The sequence below is a fragment of the Falco peregrinus genome, chromosome 1 (assembly GCF_023634155.1).
Source record: "Falco peregrinus isolate bFalPer1 chromosome 1, bFalPer1.pri, whole genome shotgun sequence".
NCBI classification, from domain to species: Eukaryota; Metazoa; Chordata; class Aves; order Falconiformes; family Falconidae; genus Falco; species Falco peregrinus.
Genome location: NC_073721.1, coordinates 130,724,004 through 130,746,429, shown reverse-complemented (window position 1 = coordinate 130,746,429; position 22,426 = coordinate 130,724,004). Strand labels below are relative to the sequence as shown.

The 22,426-nt window shown below is 48.0% G+C and overlaps 1 protein-coding gene, 1 non-coding gene and 1 pseudogene across 2 annotated transcripts; 2 read left to right on the top strand and 1 right to left on the bottom strand.

Moving 5' to 3' along the window:
• The first annotated feature begins 2,213 nt into the window (after window positions 1-2,213).
• Window positions 2,214-6,072, top strand: NAA20 (N-alpha-acetyltransferase 20, NatB catalytic subunit). The gene is made up of 6 exons (XM_055819598.1): window positions 2,214-2,365; window positions 2,543-2,567; window positions 2,657-2,747; window positions 3,975-4,110; window positions 5,084-5,229; window positions 5,739-6,072. Exons 1-6 carry the CDS (start codon window positions 2,313-2,315, stop codon window positions 5,822-5,824), a joined length of 537 nt encoding a protein of 178 aa, XP_055675573.1. The 5' UTR covers window positions 2,214-2,312; the 3' UTR covers window positions 5,825-6,072.
• Window positions 6,073-6,200: 128 nt separating this feature from the next.
• LOC129785745 (endoplasmic reticulum-Golgi intermediate compartment protein 3-like) lies at window positions 6,201-19,050 on the bottom strand (annotated as a pseudogene).
• Window positions 7,310-7,394, top strand: LOC129783696 (small nucleolar RNA SNORD45). The gene has a single exon (XR_008745517.1). It is a non-coding gene; the product is annotated as a small nucleolar RNA SNORD45 (small nucleolar RNA).
• Window positions 19,051-22,426: the final 3,376 nt, after the last annotated feature.

The window sequence follows — 22,426 nt, the reverse complement described above, 5'->3', positions numbered from 1 at the left end:
GCACATAATACATTGTAATACTGAATTATAATTTGAAATGCTGGGTGCTGTGTTCTGGTTTGTTGGTTTGTTTTTAAGAAATGGTTCACACTTGAATGGTTTGTGTATCATTAGACTCTGATGCTGCTGCCTTTCATTGTGCTCGGTCCACTTTAAACTCTTTGCAAAGGAAGGATGTAATAACATTATCAATCTAGTTAGTGTGCTTGACCTGAACAGCAGTAAAAGCAACCGGCAGGTATCTTGAACCGCTGAACCATTTCTTTTGAAGTTAAGATTGACATTTGGTGCTAAAGCAAATTCCACTATTTGCATATGATGGTGGCTCTGCTAGGGGAGGGAAGGAGTAGGGCGGAAGCAAACTCAGAATTTCAGGCATGAAACGAAGGAAAAGCAGAGTGCAAAAAGGGAAACATGCACCCAAACCACCTCAAGATGATTCCACTGTCTATTCTTGTGCAATTGTTTCTTTTAAAAATTAGAACATTGTATTCACTGTGCCATGCAAAACACTTCTCGCTTCTTGTAATGCCAGGAAACAGATACATAAACCTAGGAAGGAATTTGGACTGGCAAAAATAAGCTACCCCATCTTCTCCAATGCGAGGTGTTTCATATTACAAAATGCTGAAAAGCAAGAAAAAGCTTATAGTTGAGGTAGTCTTTTTATTTATTAGTCCCTCTTTTTGAAATATAGAAGTAACTGGAAAGGCTAATGGAAACAGCTGGAGGTAATAAATTCCTAAATCTTACTAACAGAGAAGAAATAGAGAACTTTAATCGAAAAGTTACTGTTACATTAGGGGATTATTTGTGAATTCACAGAAAGTACCTACTGCAAAACTGCCACCTGCAGCAGCTTAAATCAAATCTTTTTGTTGTTATTTCCCCATGATGTGTCTCTTATTTTTCATCTTAAAGGCTGTCATGTCATCCTTGCAGCTTCAGCTTTCCAGGCAAGCCTTAAGTTAAGCGGATCATTCTTTCTCTGCTTGAGCTGCAGCACCACAAACTGGGTGAGGATTCCATATCGCAGTGGGGAGGCCATTTCTCTTAATTCCACAAAACTAAGAGTGCACAAAGTCTGCTTGGTGAGGACTGGCAGATAGGTGAACCAGATTAAAAAAAAAATAAGTACTGTGCTGTTGTCCTGGCTCTTGCAACAATTAGAGAGGCTATGAGGGGTGCGCACACGCGTAAGGGAAAGTGAACCAAATCAAGCTGCCGAAGCAGAGAGGGAGCTGTATTTTTTCGCAAACCCCTGTTTGTTACAAGAGTTCTTTTTGTCCTGAGACTGTCCCTTACAGAAGGTAAGACAAAGCCAAAAAGAACCCAGGTCTCGGCCTCTGCTACCGGCAGCTGCCGGTGGGCGCCTCCCGGGGCTCGCCGCGGGGCCGCCCTTGGGCGCTGCACAGGCGCGACCTACCCCCTGGAGCCAGGCGCCCCGCGCCCCCCGGCACTGCCGGCCCGGTCCCGCCGCAGGCGGGCACAGCGTTCCCAGTGTTTCAAAGAACGTCTTCAGAATTTCTTAGTGATTAAGTATTCTTTATTGTCGGCGCCGGGTGTACGGGGGATCCTTCCACCAATCGTACACACCCAGAGGGGCAGATTATCTTATATTTATATAATGAAACAATGAATATTCCATTAACGCCTATACATATTCATCACCTGAACCCGCCTACCCTCGCTTCGTATGTTAATTAGCTTATCAGTCCTTCACGCTTGCGCAGATTCTTCCAAAAATTGTGGGCCGGGGTCTTTAGAATGTGGGCAGTGGTCTATGGGAGGAAGGCCGTAGGTCTTCCTCACGGTGTACTTTTCACCTTAGGTCTCAAAAGTGATGAGTTGGCAGACTTGTAGAAATCTTTCCCGGGGTTTTTACAATACTCCTTGTTAATTTGACTCAAGGCCATCCTGCTGTCCCGTTATCTCCTTGGTAGGGCAGATTGCTTTGCAGATAGGGAGGACAGCTCCCCTTTCAGAGATTTGCAACTTTCTTGCCAGAACAGTCTATATGATCTTTCAGACATTTTAACCCCTTTGTTGCTATACAATTACAAGCTTATTTATGCATTAAAATGAATATTGATTTATGAGTCCAAACTTGACCATATTATTTACAACTTATTCACATCACCAGCCGTCCGCCTGCTGCTCTCGGAGCCCGCGGGTGCAGCTCTCCCAGCAGGGCCGCGCCGCGCCGACGCCTCCCTGCCAGGGCTGGTGGGAAGCGGCCCTCAGGCCGCAGGAGTGCTTCCGGGGCGAAGGGCGCACTTCCGGAGTGGAGGGCCAGGGCTAGCAGCTGCAGCATGACGACGCTCCGCGCCTTCACCTGCGACGACCTCTTCCGCTTCAACAACATGTAAGCGCCATCTGCCTCCTCCCGCCCCCTCCCCCCTGCCCCAAGCCCCCCGCCCGCTCTCCGCCACGCTCAGGCCGTGGGTGCACGCGGGGCTCCCCCTCTCCCCGCGGGAGCTCGGGGCTCCCCCGGCCGGCGGTGGGGCTCGGGCCCGTGGTGAGTGTCGCTCTTCCTTCGCAGCAACCTGGACCCGCTGACGGAGACCGTATCCTTCCCGCTGCCGCCGGCCGCCGGGGAGGAGGCGCGGGTCCCAGCGCGGGCGGCAGCAGCTTGCTCCTTAACTGCGTGCTCCAGTACGGGACACCCTTCTACCTGCAGTACCTGGCCCACTGGCCCGAGTACTTCATCGTGGCTGAGGCGCCCGGGGGCGAGCTGATGGGCTACAGTGAGTGGCGTGGCCGCCGTCTCGCCGGGGGGGGGGGGGGGGGGGGGGCGGGGCGCGCTGTAAGGCTGGAGCTTTTCTTAGGCTTCGCATTTTCCAGATACTCCGCAGGGAGGAGGAACGTTATGCAGCGCCTTCCCATTCCATAAGTGTCTAAGGGTGTTGTATAGGGCTCGTGGCAGTAGTTTTCGGTGTGACGTTCCAAGTGCGGCAAGGAGGCTCGGCTGCCGTAACGCCTGCCCAGGTGTTACACGGGTGAATGTGTAAGTACGAGTGCTTCTGTGCTCCCAGAATGAGGTGCCCACGCTCAGCTCTGACCTCACACGCTGCTAGTCATCAGTAACTGAAAATGCTGGGCTTGGGTTTTGCCTTGTCCTGTAAGGGAATGCCCTTGGGTCTGGATGTCAGTTGCTTATTTGCTGTGGGATATTCTTGTTTTTCAGAACTCATTCCGAGTAGAACTGTTGGTTTGTTTGTACTTTCCAATTGGGTTTTTTTTCCTTCTTTTGGGGGTTTGGGAAGGTGGGCACAGAATGAGAGTCTTTGCAGGGACCCAGGAAATAAAGTGTTTAACAGTAAAGCTTAAAGTGTTTGCTGTACGGAAGGTTTCTCTGTACCCACCGCATCAGTTTCTTATTTAGCAGTGTATGATGTTTTTAAGAGTACCCTGTGGAAGTCTGAATATTCATTACTGAGCTAACAGTAGCTTGGCTCTGCGTAGAAAGGAGAGGACCTATGAAGAACACACACCCAACCCTGCTTTTTTTCCCCCCCCTTAAACATCCAGTGTTTCCAGGGCCTTTGCTTTCTCTTGCCACATTGGCAAAGCTTCCCAAGCTCTATTCCCCCATAGTCATGAAAAGTCTTCAGTAATTGCTGGGATGGTGAGTTTTGGGCTTATAGCCCTCCATTACTTTGGTCATGAATTCCACTCAGTTAAAGAACTCACAAGAATTGCTGAAAACTTGCATTTGGGACTCATGCCTCAAACAATGAATTTGTGGAAATGTATTTATTTACACTAATCAAGAAACAACTGCAATACTTCATCAAAATGAAACCTAGTGGCTGTGAATCACTGAGTAATAACATAGTATCACTGCTTAAGCCTTTACCACAATCATTGCGATGTTTGTTTGGGGACTGCTTGGTTCTTTTGTAAAGTCGTGTGGCTGTGTGTGGTGCATTATTCCCAAGGTGCTCCTGCTCTGATGCTCTGTATGTTCGCAGTAATGGGTAAAGCAGAAGGCTCTGTGGCTAGGGAAGAGTGGCATGGACATGTTACTGCTCTCTCTGTTGCACCAGAATTTCGACGGCTGGGTTTGGCTGCTAAATTGATGGAACTACTGGAAGAAATTTCAGAAAAGTAAGTACTGTGCTTATCTTTAATCTTCTAAAAGTAATCTTTCTACAGACACCTGTCCATGGCTTAGGCATTTGATTTGAATGAAAGAGACCCAGAATTTTGCTTTAAGTAGTGTTCCGATTCGCTGAGGATTCCCTGTAATTAGAGATCTCAGGGTTTCTATGAAAGCTAACTTGCCAGAATGAGTAGGATGTAGCCTGAATTCCAATAGAAATACTGTATAAAAGGTCCTTGTCTTGACAGCAAGAGTTTCATGAAATGTCAACACTTTCCCATAGTGTCTCCAGCTTGGTTGTTCAGTAATCGTGGGCTTTTTGCAATTCCTGCAGGCAGCCTTGGAACCAATTCTGTATGGTAGACAGTAGCTTAGCTTACTTTCTGTGTCATGCTTGGCTGCTTGTACCTGCTGAAAATTTAATTGAGTGTCAAATGAACCCACAGGGAAATGTCCTGAACTCATGGTGGTAGGGCAACCCCATTGTAATTGGTAAAACTGGAAAATAGTACATTTTTAAGAATCTGCCTTGTGAGGAGAAGGGCTGCCTTGTATTAGGCAACTAAACTTTGTGACCCATTCCGCCACTGCTCCCTGCCACAAACGTTGAAGGAGGCAGTCCCTAAGCCAATGCAATCGAAAATGTGGATTATAAATTTTTTAAATAAAAAGTTTCTTATGTATATGAGACCTGTGTGAGTGCTTAGCTTGCCCTGTTTGAATTCCTGTTCATAATTCTGAACCCACAGGCTGGTATAAAAGGATGGCTATGTGACAAAAATAGAATAAAATCTGAGTTTATAGAGGATTTGTCCCTTGGGAAAGGAGTGCATCTGTTACTGCAGTGTGAAAAGTGTTTAATTAGCATATGACATCATCAGATCTGCTCTTGGTCTGATTACAAGTTATTGGTTATTTAGCAATACATTCACTTGCTATTCCTTACTGTGGTTTTTGTTTGGTTTTATGTTTCCAAAGAAAGGGTGGATTTTTCGTTGATCTCTTTGTGAGAGTATCTAATCAGGTTGCAGTAAATATGTATAAGCAGCTCGGCTACAGTGTGTACCGGACAGTATTGGAGTACTACTCTGCTAGCAGCGGAGAGCCAGATGAAGATGCTTATGGTAAGTGGTTGTTGTGCCTTAAGTTGAATGGAAAGGTTCTTGTGTTGAGGGTTCCTGGGCCTGTTTGTATTTTTTTGAATATGAAACAAGTTCAGATAGCCATTGATGAATGGGATTCTGTATACTGCTTTAGATAGCTTTTCCTACTGAAGAGTACATCAGTTATGAAACTTAATTACAGGAAACAGAATGAATCTGTGTCAGGGGAAGTTCAGGTTGGATGTTAGGAAAATCTTAGCCACTGACAGGGCGTTCAGTCGGGGCACCAAACCTGTCAAGAGCTCAGGAAGCATCTGGATGATGCTTTTAGTCATATGGTTTAGTTTTAGGTAGTCCTGCGAGAAGCATGGAGTTAACTTGATGATCCTTATGGGTCACTTGCAACTCAAGATATTCTAGGATTCTAGGAAACCCTCTCAAAAAATGATCTTAATGTAATAGAGAAGTCACTTAATATGGCTTTGTGCAATGACTGTCTTTTATAATAGCATTATTTTCTTTTGCCATAGATATGAGGAAAGCTCTTTCCAGAGATATAGAGAAGAAATCAATTATACCTCTGCCTCATCCTGTGAGACCAGAAGACATTGAGTAACTGTAAACTGTGATTCTCAGATAACCTAGTAAGAGTGTTGGTTTCCTTCTCGCCAAAGCCCCCAAGAACTTACAGATGAGAAATATTAGGCTCAATGTTTTTCCCCATGAAATACCAAAAAGCAATATTGAGAAGCTTACCAGCGCTACTTCTGTTGGTATTGGCTGCATATTCGTTCTCTTACCCTATTGTTCTTTGTTTCAAACCGTGACACTTTGGAGACTATTACAATGGAATTGCCTCCTGTATGGTGTTGTCATGGTTTTCCTTCTCGTCCACAAAACAGTCCCCTCACTTTGTCACTCTCACGGAGCCCTGCTCCGAAACTGAAAATGTCTGGGCACTGCTCCCACACAGAAGGTGCCAGGAAGGAGTTCTGTTGCTGGCTCTCACCTTCCCTTTGTGGCCATATAACTGCTGCAGCAAAACTTGGGCTATGTTCTTCCTGAGCCACAAAACCAGAAATTGGGTATATCAAAAAATACTCTCCAGAACTCAAGAGGTCTCCCTTTCTCCGTGCCTTTTACTTACCTCATTCCCTAATTTAATTCTTGAATCCATCTATTCCTTCACTGTCTGTCTGGACGTCACGGATGCTGTTACTTGGAGGCATTGACCAGGCACTTAGTTCCAACACAGGTTTCTGTCACTGTCTTCCCTGGAATTTCTTGGAGAAGAGTGTAGAGGAGTGAAGGCAGAGGGTTGATGAGCATTGATAATATGCAGCTGTGGCCTTGCCGCCAAGGTAGTGGGTTGGTCGACACGGACAATGTGTAGCTGTAGCTCGTTCCTGCTAAGTAGTTAAATAGCCCTGAGGAGTGTGGGAGAGGGGGTTGGATCGGGGGGGGGGGGGGGGGGGAGTGGTGTGGTTTGACCTCTGGAGGAAGGACAAACAGCATGGACAGTAGAATCTGTCCGACCATAAAAGCCTTGTTGCAGCCTGATAGCTTGCTTGTGCTGCAACAGTGGGTGCCCCATGTGGGGCTGACTGAGTTGGGCTCCGACTGCAACAACTGGCGCCCAATGTAGCTGAGACAAGTGGGAGAACCTGCCCCCCATAACAGACATGGTGAGAGGTGAGCCCTTGCAACTAATCAATACGGGTGTATTGCAAGATTTGTTTTACATCTTAACTCAAATTGCAGCTGAAGAGGATGTGTATTACTTGGGCTTGTAACAATCTCCAGCCAGGGTTTTTTCTTTTATTACAGTCCTGGGCATGCAGGCTTTTACTGCTATTCTGGTTTTGCCCTTCTCCTTAAGTGGCCAGTGAGGTTTGCTCTAGCATCAGTCAATGCAGTTAATGTTCTCTCGTTCATCTGTTGTGTTTTTAGCACCAGTTTCTATAGGCAGAAGGGGTCCATTTTAGATCTTTGAGTCACTGTGTCATGCTATTCTGGTTTTTCCATTGGCAAACTGCTGCTGTAATTCCCTAAGGGGCTTCCTAGGTCAGGAGGTAGTGGATGGGAGCAGGTTGCCACCCCGGGTAAGTGGTGAGTGTTGGCATGTATCATCTGACCTAGAGTTGATGTCTGTCACCACTTTAGCTCTAGAATTACTCGGAGACCAGGGACCCATGAATCACCTGGGACAGAGTCAGGTGATGGATTTGCAGAACTGACAGGACTAAAGGAAACTCCTAAAAACTTCAGACATTGACTAATGATCTGATAAGCGTATATAAGCTGTGCTGTATCCCTTGGGTCTCTGCCATTCACTGGGGTGGTGGCCCAGCTCTGAGTTGTGACTAAAGAAGCAAGCCCAGTGGTACCCGCATCTGTGTAAATTTCTCCTTTAACAACAGCAATTTCTGGGGCTTATCCGTAGGACCCCACCATCCACCGCCCGCCCCCCCCCCCCCCCCCCCGGCACCTTGTGCCCTGGGTTCCCCATGCTGCTGGCTCTCCCTGGTAAATGGGGTGGGGGCAGGGACAGAAAGAACCACCCAACTGTTAAAGCTGTCATATGCAAATTATTTAACGCTCGAGCCACGCGGGTGCTTTTTGGTACGGAGGCAACGGGTAATAGTGGCTGGGCTGAGAGTGGGCAAAGGGCAGAACGAAGTGAACCTGAACCCTGCAGCCGCAGCGAGCAGTTCCCGTGGCCGGCTGGTGCGAACTAGGCCGAGATCCCGGCCGCTGCTCAGCACAGGGTTGGTGGAGCGCTGCTGCCACCTGGCGGTCAAGTATCGGTGCTGCAGCCCTGGCGCCGCTGGCGCCTCCCCACTCGGCGCTGCCGGCCGTAGTTAGCAACACCGCGGTCCTGCGCTGCCTGCAGGGTGGTGCTGCGGCGCCCGCTGCTGCCTCCCGGTAAGGAGCCACCGCTGCTGTCCCCCGAGCACGTTGCCACAGCGCGCTTGGCACGGGAGTACCGAACTGCAGCGCTGCTGCAGCCCCGGGACAAACGCAGCCTGCGGGTGCTCGCTGCTGCAACAGCCCCACCCCTAGCGAGAAGCCCCCCAACCTGGAGACCGCGGGGGTGTGGAGTGGCTGCGCCCCTCTACGGTTTCAATTCCCTCTCACTCGGCAAGGACACGGTTCCGCCCTTGCAGGCCTCAAAGCTGCACACCTCTGCGCCAGGCTCCTTCTGCGCATGCAGGGCTCGAGCCCCCTACGCAAAGGCGTCAGGCCAGTTCTGTGCATGCGCTGCCCTTAGGTTGCCAGTAACGCTACTGTGCATCCGCCATGAAGGGAGTAACAGCAGGCCTGCAGAGAGGGACTTGGGGGTACCGGTGGGTCAAAAAATGGACACGAGCCAGCAACCTGTGCTCGTAGGACAGAAAGCTGACCATATCCTGGGCTGCATCCAACGGAAGCATGACCAGCATGTTGAGGGAAGTGATTCTGTCCCTCTGATCTCGTGAGACCCACCTGGAGTACTGCATCTGGCTCCGGAGTCCTTGGCAAAGCAGGTCCAGAAGAGAGCCACAGAAATGATGAGAGGGCTGGAACACCTTTCCTAAGACAGGCTGAGAGAATTGGGGTTGTGCAGCCCGGAGAAGAGGCTCTGGGGAGACCTTATTGTGGCCTTTCAGTACTTAAAGGGGGCTTATAAGAAAGTTGGGGACAAATGTTTCAGTGGGGCCTGCAGCAATAGGACAAGGCTTAGTGGTTTTAAACTGAAAGAGGGTAGATTCAGACTAGATAGAAGAAATTTTTTGTGATGAGGGTGGTGAAACACTCATAGAAGTTGCCCATAGACATGGCAGATGCCCCGTGCCAGGGAACATTCAAGGTCAGGTTGGACAGGGCTGTAAGCAGCCTGATCTAGTTGAAGATGCCCCTGCTTCCTGCAGGGGGGCTGGACTAGGGGGCCTTTAAAGGTCCCTTCTTGTCGCGACGGAGGGAAGACAGAGTCACTCAATATGAGTGATCAGCAGACTTCGTTTATTGTCTCTTACAGTCACCTTTTATGCCTTCTTATAATTAGCTCATACATATTACAAAAGTTAAGCTCATTATTGGTTAGTTGCCTAAATACCAAGCCCGCCCCTAGTTTCTCTTCTGTAGTTATCTGTTCCCACCTGCAACATTCTTTTCCCACCAAAATCTTCCTGTTATTGTGTAACAAGGACAGCCAAAGACAGTGTATTTTGCATTACTTCAGATAAGCTGAGAGGGATGTACATTTTTGTCCAGCCAGCTGGACTATGTCTATGTGACCCTTTTCAGCTAGCCAGTTATCCACACCTTCTGACACAAACCATTCCGTGATTCTGCAAACTACCACTGTCATTCTGGCCACTGTGTGTTTATATATACTTGAGGAAGTCAAAATCCTTCACAACTGAAATTTTACTCTGACAGTTCTGAATTGCCTTGAAATTCTCAAGAGCTTTTCTCCAAAATAGCCCTTCCAGAGATACCGATATTCAGATCCTGGACCGAACACCGTACCTGAGGTTGTTTTACAGCAGGGCAGCAAAGTTTTGTAGAACAAGTGAGGCTGAGAGACTGCCCAGACACATTCTCCTCCATGTTCTCCCACACCCATGTGGCAGCACCTTCAGAAAACACTTTTCTATTCGTTCCGGATAGTTCTAAACCTCTCTAACAAAATTTCACCAGTGTCCTCGCTCCCTGAAGCAGTGCTGCTGTTACCACAGAGAGCAATGCAAAGATGTTCAAAGGAAATGGTCAGAAACACTCGGAAGCTAAAGGTCACAATAAGCAGGGAAAGAAAATACTTTACCATGTACATGAGACTGTTGGAAATTTTTTGCCGGTGCAAAGTGGAAATTTTCAGCTACCTGCAGGAGACAGTAATCTTTCATTAAAAGGCCTGAATCTATATAAACAAAGCAGTCATACCGACAGTTGGATTTTCAAATTTTTGTTTGAATAAAGATAGACAATAAGCAACTCATTGTCATGGGTGACAATACCAGCAAATATTGTCCTAAAAGAGATATGAATTTCCCCTCTTCCTCACAGGCAGTCATGTGGAAAGCCATAATCACATACCGATGTTGACAGTAACTGTTTTATGCAGAGTATTTTAGCGGACATAAAAATGGGAAGAAGGAGGAATCAAGTCTACTGGGAGGGAACTAACTGCTGCTGTAGGAAATATCAAAAGGTATCACAAGGTATCACAGAAACGGAGTGGAGAAAGTAACTGGGAGGGTGAGCAGGCAGGGTAAGAAAACCCTTAATACAATAAACAAGAGTGGTCCTATGTATGCATCCATGAAAACAAGCCGTGTTCTAAAATAAAGCACTAAACCTACCTACCACCAAAAAAACCCCCACACTCCAAAATCCCCCAAAAGACAAAGGTTATTAAAATTTTAACCTTGACCATGAAAAGGATATGGATATTAGATGCCAGTCCTCCATGACACTCGCTAGCAATCATACACATCCTCCCCTGGAAGATTTCAATGCATCAAGCTCACATGCTACATTACACCTTTGAATGTCCATGCAAACCTATCGCATATGTTAACTGTGGACGCAATGAGAATGGAGATGTGCAAAAGTCCAAGAGCCTAACAAGGGCCCCCAGAAATTTCCCTAGTGACACCCACCCTTGGACCCTTGCTACCCACAGCACTCCCCTTTGAATCTTTCCTGCTCACCACACTTTGTGGCAAAGGGTCCTGTAATGGTTCAGCACCCACGATGATGCTCAAAACACGATGTCTGGCTTCATGAGCGAAATGGTGGGGTGTGTTTGGTTTTGGTTTTGTTTTTCAGAAATAAAGAATGTTGTCTCCAGGAATAGTACACAAAGATGTAAAAAAACCTCCAGATTTTGAAATAAAGTAGTAAAAAAAAAATTACGCTGGGCCTGACTGCTAGAATGTACTTGGGTACGTAACCTGCACATCCCAGTGTTTTGAGCTCGGTAACCTGACAAATGACAGGGTAGTTACATAGTCATCTGGTGTATCTTGTACTACATTTTCATACGCCAGTTGCAAAAAACATCTCTTTAAACATCTTCGACCTTGACAACTCCAATAGTCTTGCTTCCACTGGTTTTCTAAAGAAGGGAACATTTCACTCTCTCCAGCACCTCTGCTGACAAGTTGTTGCTTACTGTTATCTCCAGCACCCACCGATGGTCTCTGTTTTGAGACTAGAAGGGCAGGTGGGACAACCTCACCTCAAAGAAGCTGCCTCTCCTCCTCCAGAAACCTCAGTAAAAAGACTCACTAGCTAGATGGTAGAAAAAGCTAAGCTTCTCTAGCCAACCCACCTCATGAAACAGAGAATTAGCCCCTTCCCACCCTTTTCGTGACCCTCCTACTGAACCCCTCTACAGGCACAAGTACCTTGCTGAGCTCAGGGGTTATTACAGTCCTGTGAACACTTAAAATTGGAAAAAAGAGCAGAATTCCCCAACTGTGCCTTCTGACGCTCATCAACACCATGCAACAGGCTCACGGCAAAACCCATCTCTCACCTTGTTGACCTCCAGGAAACCGTACACTCGGCAGCCCTCGTTCTTCTGCTCTTCCATTTTCTGGCTAAATCCTTCCCTCCTGCACTGCTCTATGCTATCCGGGTTCTCGAAGGCCCAGCCTCGTCACCTGTATGCTTCTCTGACATCGTCACAAGTATTGCAGCACCTGCAAGAGCACAAACATCATCTTATCATCTTTACAGGGATAAAGAGACACTCCAGCTCAGGACTCAAATCCCCCGTGGATTTTATTTCAAAGCAGCAAACTTCAGGAACTGGACACTGAAAGGTGGTCTAACGCTCCTGAAGGAGCTTGAGCTTCCTGACGTACTTTTTGAGATTTTGGCACGAGGATGCAAGCTGTTTTAATGCAGCGCTTAATTCTGAAGAGGGCTTTAGTTGTCCATTCAGACAGCTAAGTCCATTCTTGGCAAATAAATTTGCTGCAGAAATGACATTTGTTTCTGTGGGAAGTCTCCCACAGTTCTGAGTAGCTTGGGACTTCCCCATGTGAACAAAGCATCTACCTGTTTCTATTCCTCCCTTCCTCCGTTTTTAGGGAAAGATTGCCAACATTGGAGGCAAGGTTAATGGCAAACTTTCTTCCTTGCTCTTCTACCTCCGGACTCACCAGAGTCTCTATCGCGCTCACCAAAAAAACCAATTGTCTGTCTCTGTTCCATGTTGTGCTGGACAAAACAAAAAGTTGAAGGCTGGAATCATGAATCCCTCAAGATGGAAACATCTCTGGGGAAGGATGCAACTTGACAGATGTGACAAACTAAGTTACTACAGACGCAACAATAGCAAAGGATAGTCCAGAACCTGTGGACTATCACGAATCCATTCTTACACAAATTTGCAGGTAGAAGGAATGAGAAACACCCAATGACACCCATCATTTGTCTGAGTGATAGGTGTCTGGTCTTTGCTCCCATAAGAATGCAAAGCCTGCAGCAGAAGTGAGAAGGCAAAGCCATAACTGGGTTTTATTCCAAGACAGCTCACAGAACAGTGAAATAATTTACACAGCTCCCCTCTGGACACCAAGTAATCCCAGAAAAGGTTCTGTTTGCTAAGATACAATCTTTGTGCTACTGCCCTTAAACAGGCACGCAGACAAAACAGACAACCTAACTGTGCACGCTCTTAACAATCATGAGTGCAGCACAGGCGTACTAAAACACAACAGCTCTCACCATTCTCTGAACAGGTGCCCAGGAGGATTTCACTGTACGGACCTTCGCAGACATTTTGGAAAAAAACCTCCAACACGTATGCCACATTAACTGTATCGATTCAAGCACTAAGAAGATGTAAAGGTTACCGAATGTCCTCTGACTCTGCCCCATAACAGCTTTCACAGTGATTGGCATCCAAAGCATTTGGATCAAACACCTTTTCTTCTTCTTTCCCCAGTTCTAAGACAAGAGGATTCAAAGTGACGAGGCACGTCTAGAAACACTATCTTGTACTTCTGCTCTATGCACAGAAACTGTTCTACACATGAAGAAAATGATTTTGTATCAGAATCTGTGCATCCTGCACCCAAAGCTCACCTGAAAGAATGCACAGGGCCTGCTGAGCTGCAAAATAAGATCAACAAGCAGAGTAGCATTTGCCAACTGAAGAACACCCTCCATAGAAAGAACCAGCCACCTGTAAGCCTTGCCGGAGCGCCAATCAGATGTTACTTGCACAAAGGCTTTGTTAAAATTTTGTCTAAAGCAGACCCAAACAGCAAATTGCGACCGATACAGGACCTGTTACACAAACAACATTTTAAATAGCAGACAGCAGCGCATAGCGCATAATCCTGTCCCAAGGTATGTAGGGAACACAGTTATATATTGCTGTGAAACTAGATCACAGTGGGAATCTCCCAAGTGGAAAACTGACACTCAGCTCTCCAGTACAGCAACGCTGACAATGCACACACATTAACCACTGGCTTACTAGAAATCTCCAAGGAATTTCTATCTTTGTCATGATTTTACAATTCTGCAAGTGTCTGTGCCACTTGTGTGTTGAATGCGCAGCCACAGTACAGCTGGGGCACAAACTCATCGAGTTTTATGTTCTTAAATGCAGAAGGCTGCAGAGGGACTCGTAACAGAGGAGATGAGAGTTGGTGACAGCTGAAACCTGCCAAAGGGCAAGACATGCCTCCAGAAAACTCAAACAGGACCTTTGTTTTCCCAAAACCCAAAACAAATGTGAAAGGTTTGTAAACTTTGGAGTTTGGAATAAGTGAGCCAAGGAACTGCATGTCTAAAATTTTCAGAAACATGGGTTCTTATTGGAAGAGGTCCCTTAAAACCAGGCTGTTTCACTCACAAATCCTGAAGGACAGGACCAAGTCTGCTGTATTACAAAAGCCCTACAAGGCTCACTGTCTAGGCACCACCGCACTACCCTCTTACAAGCCTCGAAAAGGCGGCTTCTTGGATAACTAAGGCCGGGGCAGGTGATAAGTCAGACACTGCTGAGGGGACAAAATGTTATCGGGACCTTCTTTGTTGAGATTGGGAGGTATAACAGGTGGACAGAAGTGAGTATGTAAGACATCTGTATTAGCCACAGAAAAAAAGAGATTTTAATTAGGAAGTATGAAATAGGCATGAAAATCAATCGTTAACCTCACTTTATGGTAGTTATGATCAAGCAAATAAAAAATTTTAGAAAAATATACCCATTCTTAAACCACTCTATGAGACTTACTTTCTACAGCTTACAACATTCAAACAAGTTGAGAGTACAATTAAGAATTCAACCAGTATGGGTTTTGATCCTGTAATTACACTAAAAGATAGCGTCAGGAAGAATGCAGCTTAGTAATTCCTACGCTTTGTCAAAGCCATGATTCCTGCCATTTGAAGAACACCTGTACAACACACGGAGTCTTTCAAGATCCAGCAACTAGTAACAGCTTTCTGAATGTAATCGGTAGCTGCCTGTTGAGTTGTCTCAGAGAGCACCCAGAGGTACTGCACACAGCTTGGATACTATAAAGAAACTGCAGTACATAAAACCCCACATGCAAAGTTTCGTGCTGTTAACATGGTCCTCGACTTGCATGCAGATATGACACATGATGCTGGAAAACTCGGTCCATGTTAAAAGGAAACGAAACAGTAAATAAAAATAAAAATAAAAAAAATTCAATCCTCTATCGCCATCCAGTGGAAATTAATGAGATGACATCCCAGCACAGAATGCAACCTACCATAGAAATCATTAAGCTATTAACTATTTTAATGTAACTATGATCAGGAAAAGCCTCCACGTACTACTCCATAATATTTAGGTATGCTTTACTAAATTTAAGGTTAATGTTAGATAAAATGTATTTTTAACTAAGAAATTTAAAGTGCCGAAGCAGCTAAGTGGCAGAACCAGGCCCCGTCCCTAGCATCGCCCTAATCCAAGGCTGGTTTAAAAACCCAGTCCAGTTAATCGGTGGGAGAACAGAGAAGCAACAGATGATCAATCTGTGGACACAGGTGCTTTCAGAAACACAGGCGGTTTTGGAAAAATTGGTGCATGTGAATAGAAACTGCTCTTTCAAAGACTAAGCACGCTTGAAGGAGCGTGTGAGTTAAAGCAGGCAGAAAGAAGATCATGATCCAAGGAGGAGCTTGGAACCGAGGCAGAGACTGGAACCAAGCAGGTGAATCAACTGGGACAGAGTCAGGTGATGGATTCACAGAACTGACAGGACCAAAAGAAACTCCTAAAAACTTCAGACATAGACTAATGATCTGATAAGCGTATATAACCTACGCTGTATCCCTTGGTTCTCTGTCACCCACTGGGGTGGTGGCCCAGCTCTGAGTCATGACTAAAGCAAGCCCAGCGGTAACCACGTCTGCGTGGATTTTTCCTTTATCAGACAATACTGCTATAGTTGCCGTTTAAATAACTGACTGAACATCAAGTGTTACTAACAGAAACTGATAATCATAGAGTTTCACAAAGGTGGGTGGACACTTCCAATCTAACTTGCCACACACGTGGTGGATATTCAAACTAGCCATATCCTTTTTCCAGACAGCAGAAGAAATTGCTCGTTGCATGCAATGCAATTTGATCGCTTTCAAAATGCCTCTCCTGGATGAGACTGTTTGCTCCCTGCAAGTTTCTCTTCCTCTCCATTGATAATATAATGAGCGAGAACAACCAGTTCAGACCTAGTAATCCCAGTGGAGGCTGGCAACACAAGTAAGGCAGGAGGCCCATAAGTGGAAACAGAGAATTGGGTACAAAAAAGCAGGGTTTGACCCCAGACATTACATTTGTCACGCCACAGCCTCTGAATACAGAAAGGCTGCTAAGTGACACAACAGTAAGAATGCTATCACCTCACTTCTGTGACACCAGGAGAAGGTCTCGTACCTACCCACTGTTCAGTTCTTGGCTTAGTTTAGCCTTTCAGCTTTAAGAACAGAAAAGCTAAATCTGAGTTACAACAAATCAGCAAGTTTAGTTCATGCCAATACACAAAACTACACTGTCTCCCAGAACAGATAACAAAGACCTCACGTTTTAGAAAGACAAAGTCTTGCAGTATTACCGTTAGACTGCAACACTACCAGAATCGTTCCCAGTTTGTATTGAAGTAGAACAGTAAGCCATAACATGTCAAAAAATACAGAGGAGAGGTTTATGTAGCCAAGGACCACTTACTCCAACTTGTAACTGATAAATCAACTGAAATCTATTAATCAGGTATGCATTAACACACACAAAGCAAACATAGTAAGACACAAGTTTAGGCTTAAGGGTCAAGTCAGCGGAGCCTTCCCTGGAGAGAGGCTTTTTCCTCTAATGAGCTCGTCCCGTTTCTCAGCCTCCTAGGATTTAAAGATGCAACCAAAGTCAAGTTTTGCCAGAGCAGCTGCTTGATTTCTAGTAGGAAAAGCCTATTCACTCAGCAGCTCTGCTCCTGCAATGCACCAATGAGTCCTTGTCCCAATTTCAGAGGGACCAGGCAAAGACTTGCCTCGCAAAAGTACCGAGTATAACGTATATACACACACACAGAGGAGCTTGTCTGATCTACCAGTGTAATAGACTTGTGTCCTATAAACTTTTCAATAGTTTGTGGTGTTTAAAACGCTGTGAATTCAGCCGTCCCTTGTTCCCATGAATCTCATAGCAGGCATACGGTAATGGAAAGACTATGAGAGCATCCATCCAAGAATGACAGAATAGCATCCTACCGTGTCTCTCTGCTTCTGGAGTCACACGATTGGCAGCTTTATCCAAGCGCTGTTTAAACGGCTTGTGCTCGACGTCCTGCTGAGGCTCTCCTGCTCCGTCCATGGCATCGATGCTCAAATCTGAAAGCAGCGAGCAAGGAAAGCGGACTATGAACACACATTTGTTATGGCCTGTGGCAAGCCGAGGAAGTGAAAAGACAGAATCTTTCAGCCAGCAGGGTAAGAACGTGCCAAACCGGGAGAGCACGTACAGCTAGTGTCAAGTGACCGACAGGGAATAAAACACACGGTGCAGCACGCTAAACGGCCCTCCCAGGTACGGGGTTTGGTTTGGTGTTCAAGAAGGACAGTTTCCAACTTCCAAGAAAGCGTTACCCTGAAAGGTAGACGCGCTTAAGGCAAAAAGCCAAAAGCAAACCCCTCAAAGCCCAGAACCATTCTCAGGAACACAGGAGTTAAGCCTAAAATTGGTTGAAAACTGCCTCCTACCTCTTCCCCTACCACCTTTCCCCCTTCAACATCAGCACATTTCCTTGCGATCCCTTTTCACAAAAAACATTGAGGTCTGTCATATCGGCTTGGTGCCGAAGCACCACGATGCGCTTGCTGGCTACATGCTCTCTTAAAAGGCTCATAGCTTCTTCGCACACAACAGCCGAGGCTTCCAGCCTCTTCAGCCTTCCCACGCCCTGTGAAACATGAGGAAGGCAAACACCGATAACATCACAGGGGATCAGGAGGAAGTCAAGATGCACTACATTCAGAGCCCAACGCATTACCCAGAGGAACTACCACAGCAGAACAAGAGGCAGGAACGATCAGTAGACAGGCGGATAACATGCACGGCAGCAATACCCAGTCAGACTTGCAGGACTTCCAGTCACTTCATCCTGCAACTTTGTTTTGAATTTAGTTAAAAGGTAATCAGATTCTTAACGCTCATTCTGCTTTTATAACTTCTGGAGAAAGGCTAACACGTGGCATTGGTATTACAGTCAAAATTCAAGTACAAAATTCACGGCAAAGCTGTGCCTTGTCAAGTGACTTCCAAAGCAGGCTCTGGAGCCTTTCAACGAGACAGTCAAATCTGGAGTCCCAAGGGAACTCTGTGCCAGCTCTGCCAGTGCGACTGAGCTCTCTGACAAGTACACCGCCATACAGAAATGTAAATGGGTTTATGCCTCAGGCTCATTTACAATCTAGAAAAATAATACTGCCCAACTGGACGCGCTGCTTTAAGCGCCTAGCAGGCCTGGCTGCGTAACCATGAGGGACCGACAATTCCTCCCCGGCTGTTGCCCAAGCAGCAGCGCAGCACTCGGAAGCAGCGGGCACACGGAGCCTCGTGAGCCCTCAGCAAGTACAAAAGTTATCCCTCCGTAGTCAGCAGTCCGACTCGCAAGCACGAGGCACATGTGGAAAAGTAACATCTAGATTGACCTTCAGTTTAGCTCCCCTTGATTTGTCAACGTACAATTCCGGATAAACCTAGATACAAGGAAAAAACAAAAGAGCCCCGTTTCACTGGGAAGCAAATCCAAAGGCCTCTTCCCCTCGGCTGCTCCGGCCCAGGAGCTGATTGTGACGACACAGGATCAGCGAGACACCTGAGCTGCTGCCTCCCAACCCTCCCCGGTAGCTAAGCGTTTGCCGTTTGTAATACTTTTTAGAGAAAACAACAATGGGGAGGCGGAGTCCGCCGCCGGGCTTTCTTTTCCTTCTCTTGCCCGCTCGCAGGGGCGGGAAGAGGCTCCTGAGCCACCCCCCTGCGACAGCGTTACAGCAAACCCCAAGGCAGCCCCTGCGGCCCGCGGGGGCCGGCAGCCCCAGCCCGCTCCCACGGCCCCGGCCAGCCGCTGGGGGAAAGACAAAGCCCCGCGCAGAGCTGCGGCGGCTGCGGCGGCTGCCCGGGCAGCCCGGAGGCGGCGGGGGGCGCGGCAGGGCGCCGCGGACCGACCCCCCTCCCGGGTCCCGCCGCCACAAGGGAGCACCGGGGCCGCCCCGCCGCCGCTCCTCGCCTCCTCGCTGAGATAGCGGCGCAGCTCCGAGAAAAAAAAAGGCAGCACCGTGAGGAGGCCGCTGACCACCGTCACTGCCGGGGAGACGAGAACCGCCGGCAGCCGCACCGGTCCCGGGCCCGCCGCCGGCCCCGGCCCCGCCCGCCAGCCTCGGCCCCGCCGGGCAGCACGGCCCGGAGCCGGCCGAGGAGGACCTGGGGCTGCCGTTCCGCGCCGGGGCGGGCAGGGGCTCGGTGCCGCCGCGGGCTCCCCTCAGCCTGCCGGCCCCCGGGGCTCTGCGGGGGCCGCCCGCTGGGTGCGGGCCGTGCCCACAGCGGCTGCCTGGGCGGGGGGGGGGGGGGGTCGCGGAGACGCAGGCGGAGGAAAGACCTCGCTCCCTTGTCCCCACCTTCCAGCCTTGCCGCGTACACTGCACCCCATCATTTCGGTAACACCTCACTTTCCCGTCACAGGGAACGGCTATGAACTCAAGAGGTTAAATCGTGCAACAGCTCGTAGTGGCTTACTTGTGCAAGGAAAAACCTCGTATGAGCTTTTCCTAAGCCGCATATTTACACCACTGCTTCTTCCTACGCAAAAAGTGCAGTCCTGCAAAATCTCTTCTATTTTTAAAAAGAACAATTTGACATTGCTGTTACTAACAGATGCTTCCAAATGCAAACACAGCAAATGCACCCCCTCTTTCCCACAGCAAAATAGAACGTGTCTCTGGGGTGGGCACAAGACAGGAACTCTGTGATGTTGCAGCTGTTCCGCTGCAGGAAAAGAAGGTTCAGAGGCTGCTCCAGCTTCTGAGCTTCCACAACAGCAGCTTTGGGCTGCTAATACAACAGCCCAACATTCTTGTGGAAGCTGAGTAAGCTCGGTTTTGCTTAGCTAACGACTACAAAGTCGTTCTCCTGAAGCAAGCAGTGGAGTCATAGTTTACTACCCGTGTGGGTTAGTGTCCCATTGTTACCGAAATCTCGGAATGAAGAACTTATCGACACCAATGTGATGTAGATAAGCAGACACTTCTTTATTGACGGCCGGGTGCGTGAGTGAGTCCTCTCACAATCAACGCACACCAGGTCCCAAAATCAGATTCCATATATAGAACTTATTCAATTCATCAATTATTCATGCATAATCATAACATTTCCCGTAAATCATTTTCATACTCTCCTCCTATATCCGATTATGTGCAGTAAAGCTTAGAAAGATCTAGAAATGGGTCTAGGGTACAATTTGGGTAGGTGGTATATGAGTCGGTGGTCGCGATCTCCCCCTGCCGGAATTACCTTTTACTAAAGTTCACAGTTTCTTGGCAGGCACTTACAAGCTGTTCCAGTCGACTCTCCCCAGTTCCCATTAATCTCAAATTCTGACATTTCAATACACCTCTGCGTACAGAAGACTGTTTAACTACAATGGAACCTTTCAACCCTAGAGTTATTACAATAGTTCCAGGCCCTTCTTCTAGCCTTGGTACAAGACGTACAAAAGATTCCATAACAACTCTTACTGCGTAGCTGCAAGTTTCCTATAAATTTTTTTTTCCCTTATCCTTCTATATTTTAATTCTGTTAAATGATTTTATAAAATCAATTAATTAATCAAATAAAATCAATCAATTTTAACTTATTAACAAATCGGTAACACCATAACCAAGGGGAAAAGCATGTCTGACATCCTGCTCTTGTGTCTGAGCTCCAGCAACTAGCAAACTAGTTGTCCGAAATAAAAGTTGACTAATTATTTGCTAAGTGTATATAAGCTGTGCTGTATCCCTTGGGTCTCTGCCACTCCCTGGGGTGGTGGCCCAGCTCTGAGTTGTGACTAAAGCAAGCCCAGTGGTACCCGCATCTGTGTAAATTTCTCCTTTAACAACAGCAATCGCTGGGGCTTATATGTAGGACCCCACCATCCACCACCCCCCCCGGTGCATGTTTTCCCGGTGCTGTTGTCTCTCCCGCGGTAATGGGGTGGAGGCACGGACAGAAAGAAGCACCCGACTGTTAAAGCCATCAGATGCAAAGGATTTAACTGCTCGAGACACGTGGGTGCTTTTTGGTACGGAGGCAACGGGTAATAGTGGCTGGGCTGCGAGTGGGCAAAGGGCAGAGCGAAGGGAACCCTGTAGCCGCAGCGAGCAGCTCCCCTGGTCGGGCGGTCTGAACTGCGCCGAGATCCCGGCCCGTGCTCGCACGGCCGGTGCTCAACACAGGGTCGGTGGGCGCTGCTGGCACCTGGCGGCCAGATGTCAGTACTGCAGCAGACTGGTTGGTTGATGCTGATCACAGGGCCGTGATCACCAGGTTGCAGACTCGTGCTCCATTCTTCTGATGTTTTTTAGTCTTTCTCTTGCCTGCTTCCTTATTTCTAGTGTTTTGGAATAAGTTCAGGGAGCTCTGTTTGCAACTGGTGGCAAGCTCAGGACAGAAGGACTGCTCTCCCTTGCAGAGCGAGTAGCTGACTGAGGGAGGAGGAGAACAAACCACCACGAGTCTCCAGCGATGCTGCACGAAGTCTTTAATGAGAAGGAGGAAATGCAGTGGCACAGAACAGACTCCAGGACATATGTCTGCAGGGTTCAGGGAGGTACAGAGGGAGAATGGCCCATTTCCCAAGGCCAAACTCCACACAAAGCATTTGCCTTTTCCCATTCTGCTCTACCTGGTGGCAATCCCAGGCCACCAAGAGCAGTCCCTAACTCCAGCACCCTCCTCCCTCTCATCAGGAGATTCAGCAAAGTAGAAGAGAATGAGCCCTTTCTCGAGGGGCTCAGAGAAAACCAGTTTATGAGCCAGAGGAGACACCGCGGGGGGTGGGGGGGGTTGGGGTGGGATGCTGCCATACAGCGAGGAGCAGCAGGCACAGGTCCATCCTGCCAGGTGGGATAAGGACACCCGGCCTGCCTTTAAGGCAAGGGAATGCTCGAGCTGCTGCAGGGTTTCTGTCTTCCTTCCCGCTCTAAAGGGGGTGATCCGCCATCTTCAGCAGTTCAGACTGCAGCGGGGGATAGGCAGACACAGCCCTGATCCCCCCAGACCAAAGGAGCCCCCAGAAGAGATGGGAACCCCCCCAGCGCTGAGGGAGCTCCCAACAGCAGCTGACAGAGAGGATCCCACGGCTGTGCTCTGAGGGAAGGAGGTGAGGATGGGGCCCGGCAGGGTCACCACCACCGGGGAGGCCTCAATGGCCACGGTCGAGTCTGCACAGCGGGCGACACAGGGCTCACTGCAGCTGCTTGCAAGAGGAGTTGGGCCAGAAGCGCCGCAGGGGCGTGGAGGACAGGGTCTGAAGCAAGACATCTCTCGGTGAGGGAGGCAAAGCTGAAACACAGAGCAGACAGTGAGCACGAACCTCGGTATCGGTCTGCCCTTCCTTTCCTCAGCTCTCTCCGTGGACACGCTTTGGTTTAAAAACGGACAGCGTGCCTACGTGTGCCACCACCCTCATTGTGCCCTGCA